At 32.0% G+C, this 12,725-nt stretch overlaps 2 protein-coding genes across 2 annotated transcripts; one reads left to right on the top strand and one right to left on the bottom strand.

Moving 5' to 3' along the window:
* Positions 1-2,976, top strand: LOC110998300 (virescein). Its single transcript, XM_045634582.1, has 2 exons — positions 1-185; positions 2,812-2,976. Exons 1-2 carry the CDS (start codon positions 72-74, stop codon positions 2,893-2,895), a joined length of 198 nt encoding a protein of 65 aa, XP_045490538.1. The 5' UTR covers positions 1-71; the 3' UTR covers positions 2,896-2,976.
* A 4,040-nt stretch (positions 2,977-7,016) lies between these two features.
* Positions 7,017-7,612, bottom strand: LOC123690696 (virescein-like). The gene is made up of 2 exons (XM_045634580.1): positions 7,433-7,612; positions 7,017-7,171 (listed from the first exon to the last, which is right to left on the bottom strand). Exons 1-2 carry the CDS (start codon positions 7,547-7,549, stop codon positions 7,091-7,093), a joined length of 198 nt encoding a protein of 65 aa, XP_045490536.1. The 5' UTR covers positions 7,550-7,612; the 3' UTR covers positions 7,017-7,090.
* Positions 7,613-12,725: the final 5,113 nt, after the last annotated feature.

Here is a 12,725-nt window from a genome sequence, read left to right as displayed (position 1 = left end):
CAAAGAAAACTAAGATAAACTCATGTATATAAGCACTGGGTACTTCATTCAATCTATTACGAACTGTGATAATGGATTTCAGAAAAATATTTCTCTTAATAGTTCTAAGTGTCTTCGCCATATTTGGCTCTGAAGCTAGACCAGGGAAAATACCGAAAGCTGTCATCAAAAAAGGCGCGAAACTTGTCGTAAGTATATTGTTTATTTTTTAATATGTTATTAATAATTATATTTTATTTATATATTAATGCAGCATCTTAATAATTTAATGCTCAGTAGTGGAATATTAAAAACAGCTTAGCGTATGAAGGTCGGAAGTTCGATTCCCGGTAGCGGAACTTTCTTTCTATGTGCATTTAACATTCGTTTGAACGGCGAAGGAAAACAGCGTGCGGAAACCGGCTTGCCTTAGACTCAAAAAGTCGACTGCAGTGTCAGGTACAGAAGGCAGATCACCTATTAGATAGATAGATAGATTGACAGATGATCATGAAACAGATATAGAAATCTGGGGCCCAGACCTAAAAAAGTTTGTAGCGCCACGGATATTATTTTATATTGTTGACGCATTTTGTTTGGTTTTGATTCTTCAACAGTATTTGTAACAGCAAGTTACACAAAACAAAACAACAGTAGTTCGTGGTTCACGACACAACCCCTCTTCCCGATTGACCAATCACAATGAAGCGAAACGAACAATCGTTTCCTCTTTTGTTTTGTGTTCTCACGTCACTTTAGAACGTTGCCTCTTTACTGAGGCATCAGGGAACATTAAAATCTATTTATTATAAGGACATTTTTTATTTTATTTTAAAAGCTTGCCAACGCTCGGCACACTAATACATTGGTAAAAGAACCAAAAAATACAATTTCTAATGTCTCTAATGACTAGCACTTATGGACAAACATGACATACTAGAAGAGATCATACGAATATAAAATAAAACAATTATTAAACACAAAAAAATATTAAACCAAACAATTAAAATTACAAAAACTATATTAAACTGGAAAAACTTTGGATATTTAAAATAAGATCTCTCTCAAATACTCTACAGTCTCTATTAGTATATAACGAGAGACGCTCTGTTCTTATGTCCTAAATTGTTACTTACCACTGTTTAGCACTTAAGACTACATCTTATGTTTTAGGTATACATGACCTACTTATGAATTTCATGTATGCCATTATTAGGGTAATAAATCATTGGTTTCTGACACACCACATTGGAAGCTGTATATATTATATGTATATGAAATACCTGCTTTCTGAACTTTAGCGTAATTCAATTTATGTATTATGATTGTGTTTACTTTTTCTTTTGTGTAAGAAGACAAACGGGCCGGAGGCTCATCTGATGTTACGTGATATCGCCGATCAATTCATTGATTTTACACATTTTGCAATAGACCCACATCTGCGACTGTCTAGGAGTATATTATCTATTTATGCAAACATGGGCAGGGTGAAAAATTAAATGATTTTATGAGCGAAATGGTCACTTCGTAGGGACGCTTATGTTCTAACGAATAGGCAACGCCATCTGTGCTGCGACTCGTGAATTGAAAACCTATTTTTTATAGGACGGGAGACAGAGCAAGCCGGTGACTTTGAATAAAGTCACCTGCTTGCTCTTGATCCTGGAGATACATTGCAAAGCTAAACATTTCATAAACAGCGGTCGTGATGAGCGAGAAACTCCATTTGTGTCGGGAAAAAGATAAATATCAGAAATGGTATCTACTAAGACACGCCGGTATGGTTAGGTTTTATAAAAGCCTTATTTTAAATAAAATTATGTAACCTAAAAAACTTTGAAACACGATCTCCTGTGTTTGATTTACTAAAGCCATCACACTGATATTGTTGTAGTAATAATAAAACCTCCTGTAATAATAAACATGCAATTAAGTTCGGCTATCTGTGTGACAGGGACCTTTAGATAGTTCTGCCTGGTACCATGTATTGTCAGTGTCCATCTAAGTCTTCCTAAAATTTCTTAACAGCATAAATGAATACCAGTTCTATTGTATAAGATTATAATAAATTGTAATTCAATATAGGCATTAAGTGATATTAACGTAAATATTAAAACTGCGCGTAACTCATCTTACGAAAGATCATTCGTTGGTCTACGATTAGTAACCGATTTTTTTTTCTTTACGTCTCTCATTCCCACATTACGTTGAGCACTAACAAGCCGTAATGGCAGGAGCTTCATGTTACGCCAAGAAATCCTATATTTATATTATTATAGGTTGTCTTAGTCACTTGTTCAGGCATTCTGTACGGAGTTTGTTTAAAGAATTGTGCAAACATCCTCTTCACGAGATGTTACTGGGCACAAAACAACTAAAGACTTGACTCGTCATTAAATAAAATTTGACTGAACATGAATTATATAGATACAAACAAAAGTTACTCTTTATTTATTTATAAAGTTTACCACATCATACATAGTAGTACATCAACGTTATATATTACAAACTCTTTTATCTAAAATGTATGGCAATTTAAACATAAATGTTACAAAAACAATAAATAAAATTACAATTAAAATAAATGTATAATACTCGTAATACAAGATAAGAAATACCAGATTTTTTTACTAAGCAGAAAAATTTGGTTATAAGTAAGAAATTCACAATTCTTCTTTGAAATTCCCCTATCGAATCAGTCCCCTAACGAATATATCCAGCTCCTAATAAGTACCAACTGTTTAATCCGTAAAATAAATGTAGACGATTGTATTATTTACTGAAACGATTGTGATGAAATTCTAATGTTTCTTATTTTCTCTATCTTTTCAGGGTAATGGACTCAAAGCATTGAACGTGGCTAGCACGGTACATGATATCTATAGCGCATTACATCACAAGAAGAAAAAACATTAATATATTATAGAAAAGATATATATTATATTATTATAAAATAACTTAGACACAGTATTTCATTTCTAATAAATTTTATCTTTATTCAAACTTTTGTTTTTATTCAAATCATTGAGTTACAAATACAAAAAAAATGAATAGTTATATACTATTCATTTAATTTTTTATACAATAATAATAATAATATTAATTTTGTCGTTCAGTCCTAACCCTTCATTAATTATTTCCTAATTAAAATCCGATTGAAACTATAATTACAATAAATTCCCCGATCAATAGATAACCTATTAAAATATAATTATTATGTGCGACACGTGCTTTGATACCACAACTCTAATGAATAATTTATATTTAATAACGGATAAATATGGAACTTAAACGCATGCACGAATATTTTTCCTCCATGCAGGTGAAGAGGAAAAATATAAAGAAAACAATTCTAGACTAACCATTGTCCCCGATAGCCATCTTTATTCTTAATCTTATTAAATTATTCAAGGGAATTTAGTTCAGTTTTCAGCAGTACAAAGTATTGTATTAATCTATTATGTTTTGTAGTCTTTCGTCTTAGTACACTTTCTTGTTTTGTCCGGATGCACTCGCAGCAAAGCGAGATATAATGTTAAATATTTTTTTGAAATTACGCAAAGTTTTGTGGTTGAGTGTGGCTTTTATGTTAAAATTTATATTAACGTGGCATTCATATTAACATAATGAATGATATACAATGAGTATGTTTTCTATCTATATCATGTATATGTAATGTATGCACATAAGAGGATCATCTCTTAGCAGTTAGCTTTGCAAATACTTGTACTTGAATGTCAACGCATTTAAAATAACCTACAAAAATTGTCATCACTTAAAATTGTTGCATGTGGCGGGGTTTTAAATTCTTTGAAAACGAACAATATAGGTAGTTTTTCCTGTTATAAAAGGCAGGCGGCTTTTGTATTATCCTCATTTTTATTTTAATCGCGACGAAATGAAGTATTTTCTTATATTTGTTTTGTTAGGATTGTCATTTAAAGATGTATATGGTGGGGCGCTCTTGATTCCTGGGATAGACCCATCTAGTACAACAACAAAAAAGCCTTGGACTACTAAGATAAAAAATGGATTGGTAAGTTGGCGATTGGCCCAAAATAAGCTATTGTGCAAAGTCAGACAGATTTCTGTGATCATATTCATACTCTATCTTAGAAGCCATGTGTGTGGAAAAAAAATATTCGGGCAGTGATTCAGTGATTCATCTTCAATATTCAGAGATATTTTTTTATAGAACAGGGGGCAAACGGGCTCCTGCCCGTTTGCCCCCTGACCTGTTCACCTGATGTTTAGTGATACCGCCGCCCATGGACACTCTCAATGCCAAAGGGCTCATGCGTGCGTTGCCGGCCTTTTAAGATTTTTGTAATTATTTAATTTGCAAATATAGGATATGTTATTCAAACAGATAAGAGTTCTTTTTAAAAAGCTAAATTTTTGACAGGATACATTCTTCCAAGGTGCTGCAGCTGCGAGTATTTTACAACAAGCTATTCACAATGGAAAGAGCTCCAAACAGCATATTACTGATCCTAAAGCTCGTAAAATAAATTAATAATATTATTTAATGTTTTTTTATTACGCTATTGGGAAGAAAACATTATTTCCAATGTAGAACTCATTAGTTTATAACTAGTTTATTTACGATCACCACACCAGACGCCACTTGGTGGAAGTGGATATGTGATGGTGGAGGAGACCACAGTAGGGCGTGGAACGAAAACTATTCACCACATGTGGACCTTTAGATAGGAATGTCATTATATTTACAACTTTCATTTAGATGTTACGTATTTCTAGGGTTATATAATATAACTAGCGGATCCGACAGACGTTGTCCTGTCTACACGTCTTTAATTTCAAAATTTCAATTTTTAATAAGCCATTTTGATGAAAATTATTATTCAAATGTTATGACAATATCTAACGATCCAGCACATGGTCACACACGATATAACACAATGATAACAAAACTTTTTTTAAATTCCGGGACAGACTAAAATTAAAATTCGAATATTATTTAAAATTTGACACTGCGATGGTAGCGCCGTCTGTCGGATCCAATGTAAAACATTCCAAAATCAACAACAACTAATAAATTGAAAATTAATTAAAAAAACATTGTCCAGCGGACAAAATTGTGACTCTAAACCATTCCCAGATCCCCTTGAACACACACAAAAAATTTCGTCTAAATCGGTCCAGTCGTTTAGGAGGAGTTCAGTCACATACACACGCACACAAGAAATATATATATTAAGATAAACACACAAACAAAATAAGATCTTCAACATTTTATAAAATATATGTTCAGATGATTACATACTGCCAGCGGGTGCTGAATTGTCAACAACCATGGCCTCATCGATTTCTATATTTGTTTCGTGATATTCCTTAATAGGCAATTAGTCGCTGTTTGACTGCAGGACATCTTAATGGTTAAGTGTCAGGATCCAGTCTAATTAAATAAAACAAAAAATAATGAGATTTATTTTTAAAGAACGAGGTATGTTTTAAGTATGTAATGCGTGGGTTGTAGTTGGCCCTACCTCAGCATTATGCTGAGGAGCAGAGTGTTCCACATCGCTGGTCATGTTGCCAGAGACCACAGCAGCTATTATTATTTACGCCAGGCTCCGTCCAAAATAATGGCGCCACAGTGAGGTTTTCGTAAGGGACTCATCCAAGTACTTCCTGAGACTTTGTTCTCACAAAAAGACCGTGTTTATATGCCAAGAAAGCATGGCGTAAAAACTGCAGTTCCTTGTACATAAAACTTTGGCAATTGAAAAGACTAACGGAGAGTTACTATCCATTTCTTCTCGTTCGGTTTAAGCCCTTTATTTGGAAACTAATTGTAGTAAATAGAAATTAAATATGAATAAACGTAAAATATTATATTTGGATAAATACAAATCAAGATTTGTTAACTGTACTCTATTTTTTTCTCTGAGCGCAAAAATCACAGTGAAGAAAAAAAACACAATGAAACCAGCTTGTCTTAGTAATTAATCCTTATACTTAATCAATCCTATATTGTATAAAACGGGTTATAACAATTCCCCAATTAAGTTGCATCATAAAAAACTCTCAGAACCATGTCGCCCAACTATTACGTGTTAAGCAAAATTTTAAGTATTTTACCAGTGATAAAAATGATAATAAATCTGGAGGGTCGTAAAAGAACGTTAGACCATTACGCAATAAATTAGTTTTTAAAGTGCTAATAATGATTTGAGACATCCTCTTAGTTTTGTGTCCAAACGTATTACGATTAAATTCGATGGGAATTATTCAAATTCCTGTTAACAAAATTCGATCAGATGTTAAATCATTTGTAAACTTAATAAATTTATGCTATAACTACGAACATCTTAACAATAGCTTATGGTCTACTGATAATATTGAATATCACAGATTTCGGTCAGTCTTGAATCTAACTCAGAATAGTTATTGTTCTCTTAAGAATCTAACCAAGAATATCTGAATTCACAGGTTAGTTAGTGCCCACGAAATAATACTGATATTTTTATCAACTGTAAATACAATTGTGATGGATCAGTGATCTCAGTAATTTATTTGCAAATTAAGTTCCTTAGCCAAAAAATAAACATACTTTTAGATATGTTTTTATATTAATTTATAAAGTTAATAATGAACCAATTAGCCAAATAAAAGCTTTCTTAAGTTCGAATGGATACTATTAATTTATAAATTTTATCTCGAGGACAAAACTTATAATTAGGTATACTAATTAATTACTCAGTTTATGCATCTATATTTTTTACATTCAATACAGTGCAGTTTCTGGTTCGGTAAGAAAATTGGCACCGTCTTAGAAAATAAATTCGACACAAAGTAGGCAAGTAGGCCGAAACGAAATTACCTAAATGAAACATGAGTTAGGTATAGCATTGTATAACCTATAATACTCGTTAATGTATATCAACCACAAAATATTGGAATAATGCTTAATTAAGAGTTATATTGACCAACAGTCAGTTTTAATTAATGAAAGCCAAATTTAATCATAAATAATATGCAAAATAATTAAATTTAATGAATAAAAATCTGTGTGTATTTAAATATTTTATTTCGTACCCGTTTCAATTGCTTATGAACAAAATACTTATTCAATTATTTGGTTAAATTAGCCTTGTCTTCTGTTCTTTACTTGTTCGTACACTTCATGTGCTGTGCCTGCTGCTCCAAGCACACCGAGGCCTTTTCTCTGTAAATATAAAAATGTATCAAATAATGATAAAAATAAAATAATAACGTTGTCATTTGACAAAAAAGTTGATTCAATAATTTTACATTTTGGTATTTATTTCCCTAATATCTAATAACGTGCTGCATAAATTTGCAACGTATACGGCTTATTTATATTTATATAAGAACGGCTTATTTATATAAGAACCTGGAACTATTTATTTCTCTCAATATATACAGCAATAACGAATATACAGTATTTTCTAAAACTATTACTTACAATAGCTCTTCCGCCTTTTTTAATTGCGCCCACATTGACTTTGGGGTTTGCATCAGTGAAACCCGCGAACAAGGCAATCACTGCCAACACAAAAGTGAGCAAACTGAACAATTTCATTTTAATAGATTAAACTTGTCTTGATTAAAGTTGTTTGAAAAATGATGATTTGATAAACGTGCAAGTAGTATATATACGAAAAAGCTCATGAGTTCTTGCACGTGGGTTTTACCATAGAATTTATTCTCAAAGCACGTGTTACGAGTTAGTTTATTGAGGAAAACCAACTTGTTTTCCCAATGCTTAAGGCATAGTTGTGGTAATAATTTTCCAGTTAAACGCAATTTAAGTTAAACCATGCAATAGATTGAGGGTTCCTTAGTTCAGGTATGTTGCGATTTAATGTACTGGAACAAGTATGCTTTGTTCACCCCAAGAACTATGTTCATAGAAATTCTCGGTTTTGTTTTCAAAATTCAAAAGTTCGGTTCTAACCAAACTCTTACAAACCCGTGCTAAGAGAAAGAGCTAAGAATTACAGCGAAAAGATAATTTGCTTTACAGTCTTAGAAGGTGCTCGTAGGCAAAAATAAATTTCTTTTTAATCGATGTAAAAAGAGTAAAAGAGTAACATGGGAATATATTCTCTAACGATGACGGTCCATATTGAAAAATCCTTTTAATTATGAACTGACCTGACAGGATCTAGTCTGTACTGAACAGCAACCTATGTCCAGTACACGTCATACGGCCTAAAACTGTGCAGGCACATCTGAAGATTTGGTATTACTTATCACCAAAAAGCAGACAGTTTTTCCACCTTTGGCATCTCCCAAACCGAAACAGTTTCTGCACTTTAAATATTTTGATGTCATAAATGACTCATTTTTATAAAATAGCGATATTAAAATGTAAATAAGAAAATTGCAAAGAAAAATATTTCTTATAATCAGATGTACGGTCCTTTGATATCATTTGCATTTATTATGTATCTCATTTTATAACTGCACACCCATATTAGTTTTCCTACATACATACTATAAAGTAGGTACTTGTTTGTTTTAAAAGATTTTTTGATCATGAAATATAAACAATTCTCAGAACTGGAATTAATTATGTAATTCTATGTTATCAGGATGATAAGGTTTTTAAATGTAGTTTATTTAAAAAAATATACTTTTGTAATTTTTTAGGCTATAGTTAATAACTCACTAAATGCACTATTGCGTCACCTGTATTTATGCTGGGGCGTATAATTAACGATTTTATAACAAAGCTCTTGATAAGTAAAAAGATGCATATTATCGAGAAACAATATTGTTAATTGCAATCATCCTGCGAACATAAAGCCGATTTAAAAGCTGGTGCTTTTATAATAAAGCTGCTATACAACTGCAAAATCTCCCATAATTATTTTTAAATGTTGAATACTCAATCTTCTGTATAAAGAATTTTTTCTTAACAAAAATGTATAAAATAATATACGTAAATGAGAACACCCAGAGTATTTACAATATTCTTAATCTAGTATAATAATAATTACAAATGGATAAATGGAAAACTAAAACAAATTTAAAAAGTTTGGTTCCCGCGGCAATGTAGCTGTAATCTTGTTGGTGCTGTGTTACCTTACGTCCAGTTTTTACAGTAATTGCTGCAAGTTGTATATTTTTAATAAGCTATATCTTATGTCTGTATGTTGCAGTCTTTCCGTCACTTACAAAGACAAAAATTTTCAAGGGACTACAAATTTACTACTTGTATACGTAATTTGAACGTTCGTCTTTCATCCTGGAGATCGTAGGGTCGAACTGTGAGTGCATCGCGATGACTCGCAATAACGCGAAGGATCTAGCATTACGTTTTATAGGGAAAAATATGTTAACATATTTCATTTAATGACTAGTGGAAACGCGCCCGCTTCTTTCCTCGTATTGTAGAGTTGGATCGTTGCCAGTGATTCAAAAGGATTTACAACACACAAGTCATTCAGTCTGGCAACAGTAACCAAAAGTGATTAGTGTCTAAATATGATACAAATAGTATTTATTGGAGATTTTTTTCTTAATTTACTTGTAACTCTACCGTTACACTGAAGAGAACTGACTGTATTATAGACATGTTTGTACTTTTATTTTCTAACTGCAGTTGAAGTCAAATTTCTTCTTCATACTTGGAGTTGCTAAACTATCCATTCGGGGTTCGGGGTGTGTCATTAATTAGGGCAATGACACATGTCAGTTCAAAAGAGGTCCCAGATGTAAATACTTTATGTTTCTAATATTATCATAATCTTTGAAGCTGATGAGCGAGGAACTGCTGTTAACATTTTCTTTCAACCTCCACTCGCCAATCATGACTTGACATAATCTGATACCGTCATCCCTTTTCTAACATCGCTCACCTAGAAGCACGCTAAAGTTTCATCTCTACGTTGTTGACATCCCCAGGTGAACTGCACGATTTCGTTAAACTCCTTGATTCTCCTCCTCCCAAGTAAAACTTCTTGCCCCCTCCATTTTCCTGTGGTTAAATAGAAAAAGTTCAAGTTTTTGTAATTTAAATGGATACCAATTGTTTATTAGCACGGGTTTTATAAGAATTGAGTTCGTTTTTGTTTATTTCAATGGAAGTATTTTCTAATATCGTCTATCTACGGGACTCCACCCACCAATTTTACCAATTCTTAAAAGGCCGGCAACGCACTCGCGAGCCCTCTGGTATTGAGAGTATCCATGGGCGGCGGTATCACTTAACATCAGGTGAGCCCCCTGCCCGTATGCCCCCTGTTCTATAAAAAAAAGCAGTACAGAATAGTTACAGATTTACGGTATTGTGTTATACTGCACCCCGTACCGCCTTATACGAGGCCATAGGTAATAAATTTTATAACTTTTACCATTGTCCTTTTCTTTTTATGTTTTGTAGTCTTGTTGGTGCGGCTATAAATAAAATTTCCTTTTTGAATTATAAAAGCATTCTAACCTTCACTTGAGATAAGTAGCATAATTATAAACTTTCAAACAAGGTAAGCATCCTCATTATTCGTGTATTAACTTTGAACATTATTTTCACAATGTTCAAGTAAGGCTTACAGTAAATCTAAATGTTTTTAAACAAATCACCACGTTTTCGCAATTATTATGTTTAGCATTCTTCTGTCTATATATAGACAATTTATTTTTATATTTCCCGTAAAAGTACCTTCATTCTCTCTTAAACTGTGATATGATATTGTGAATAAATGTGAACTAAAATAATAAAAAGCATCACTTCATTTAAACTAGATATTCGAATCCAATCTAGGAACTGCGACTGATACGCATCAACATTTATATGTACGGTGGTCCGACATATAATCTAAGTACTATATTGTATAGATAAAGAAAGTAAAAAAATAGTGTAATTTATATTAGTTGTATAATTAAGTTTACTATGTACTGTTTTGTTTGTTTTTATGTGTTAACAGGTTGATGATAAAATTATGTAATAACGTTCGTCGAGGCTTACTCTCGTAAAAGCCTTATTTTATTAGTTCTGAAACTGCAATAGCCTGAAAAATTACTTAAAGACGTATAGAGCCTATTATTACAATATGCATATCAAATTAATATATTTTTTATATAATCCACACCTGTTTATCAAAGGGGTAGGCGGAGACCATAGAACCAATTGTAATATTAGTTCAATATATTACAATAGGTGTTTCGCTTGATATATTCATGTATAAGTAATCTTTTAAATAATTATCAGTAGGAAATCTAAAATTACGAAAATACTTGTAAATAAGAGCTTTTACGCTTTCAGTCCTCCTATAACCTATAGGGTATATCTATAAATCTGACCAATAAAACGTAATATCGGAAGACAGGTAAACATTAAATTACATTGGGAAAAGCAAACTTTTGCCAACTCCCTGTTTCTGTCACATTAATTCTACTTTGGAGAATAAATCCATTAAGTAATGATTTAAAAACTTTTTACCATAAGTTAAAGTAAACTGTGAGCTTTGAATTGCTTTGTATCGCACAGAAAAATCCCTAGTTTAAAGAAAACACAAAATAGTATATATGTCGTTTGATGATATAATAGGGCTATATGATAGGGCCTGTGCATGAAGCGTTATAATATACCTATTAGAATTAAGTTGTTTGCCACAACCTTTTGAACTCTCTAGATAGGGATAGGGATTTATATATAGGAATCCCATTTGCCTCTCTTATATTCAGATTGAAGATTCAGCAACAAACGAGCTAGGTTATTTATGAATAGATGTTGTGATTTTTGTGTTTGGTTGTTTTCCTATAAGTGCTTTTCACATTGGATCTTGTATTGTAGGCGTTACTTAGCGTCAGTAAATAAAAATAAAAAAGTATTGTCATGTCTGCGAGAAAATAAAACGAAGGTGAAATCTGATCATAGCTTGGTTTCCTTAACTACTCCCCCATTTTATCCTTATCGTAATAGAAAAAGACAAAAGGACAATTTACAACAATCACCAAATACATTTTACGACGTGGCGTTGATTGAATTATAATTAGGCATCTTTAAGCTGGTCATTTTAATACAATTTCTAAGATTCTACCATGGACTTACAAAAATATTCATCATAAATATTAAGGATCTTATTCAATCCCTTTCATTCCATATTTATAGTTCATGGAATGAAAATGAATTAGATTTACATACATATGAAAATCGTTTTTTTCAATATGCCGTAGATTTTTTATTTTATTTATTTTAATTTATTTAAAATAATGAATGTATTAAAAAATAAGGCTCATAATTATTTCCGCTACTCTTGCCATTATGGTGTCGGTTTTAAATCAGCATCTGTACACTGACATCTATCAATGTCCAATAAATTTATCTCCAATCAAGCCAGATGGGTGGAACAGATGAAATAAATGACAGAAAGATGAATGATTTACTGAATATACTTCGTTTAACAAATGTTTTGTTGGTGTTTGTATAAAGTCTGAAAACCCGAGTTATATTTTTCTATCTGTTGCATTGATAACGAGAGAACTTGTTAAATGCCTAGCTAGGCGCAATTATCATTTTTTAACTGCCTCGCCCACTAAGTAGTTACGATATTAGATGCCAAAACGATTATGATGCGAGGGTAACGAGTGATTTTGGATTTTCATTAAACTATTTTGTCGAGTAACGGTTTAATACCATACTGTAATGTCTTATGACGTAACCCTATAATCAACCTTCTTAGTCTTAATACAATAATACATATTATAGTACATTAAACATAGGTTTAGTTGGATCAATAATATCTGTTGGG

The sequence above is a fragment of the Pieris rapae genome, chromosome 3, assembly GCF_905147795.1.
Source record: "Pieris rapae chromosome 3, ilPieRapa1.1, whole genome shotgun sequence".
NCBI lineage: Eukaryota > Metazoa > Arthropoda > Insecta > Lepidoptera > Pieridae > Pieris > Pieris rapae.
Note: the sequence above shows the minus strand (reverse complement) of the source record. Positions and strands in the feature narration are given on the sequence as shown.

Excerpts from the sequence above, each read along its gene's own strand:
- LOC123690696 (XM_045634580.1), bottom strand. The coding sequence starts at position 7,549 with ATGAAATTGTTCAGTTTGCTCACTTTTGTGTTGGCAGTGATTGCCTTG. Across the intron at positions 7,172-7,432 it reads AAAAAGGCGGAAGAGCTATT|AGAAAAGGCCTCGGTGTGCT; the intron begins GTAAGTAATAGT and ends TTATATTTACAG.
- LOC110998300 (XM_045634582.1), top strand. The coding sequence starts at position 72 with ATGGATTTCAGAAAAATATTTCTCTTAATAGTTCTAAGTGTCTTCGCC. Across the intron at positions 186-2,811 it reads TCAAAAAAGGCGCGAAACTT|GGTAATGGACTCAAAGCATT; the intron begins GTCGTAAGTATA and ends CTATCTTTTCAG.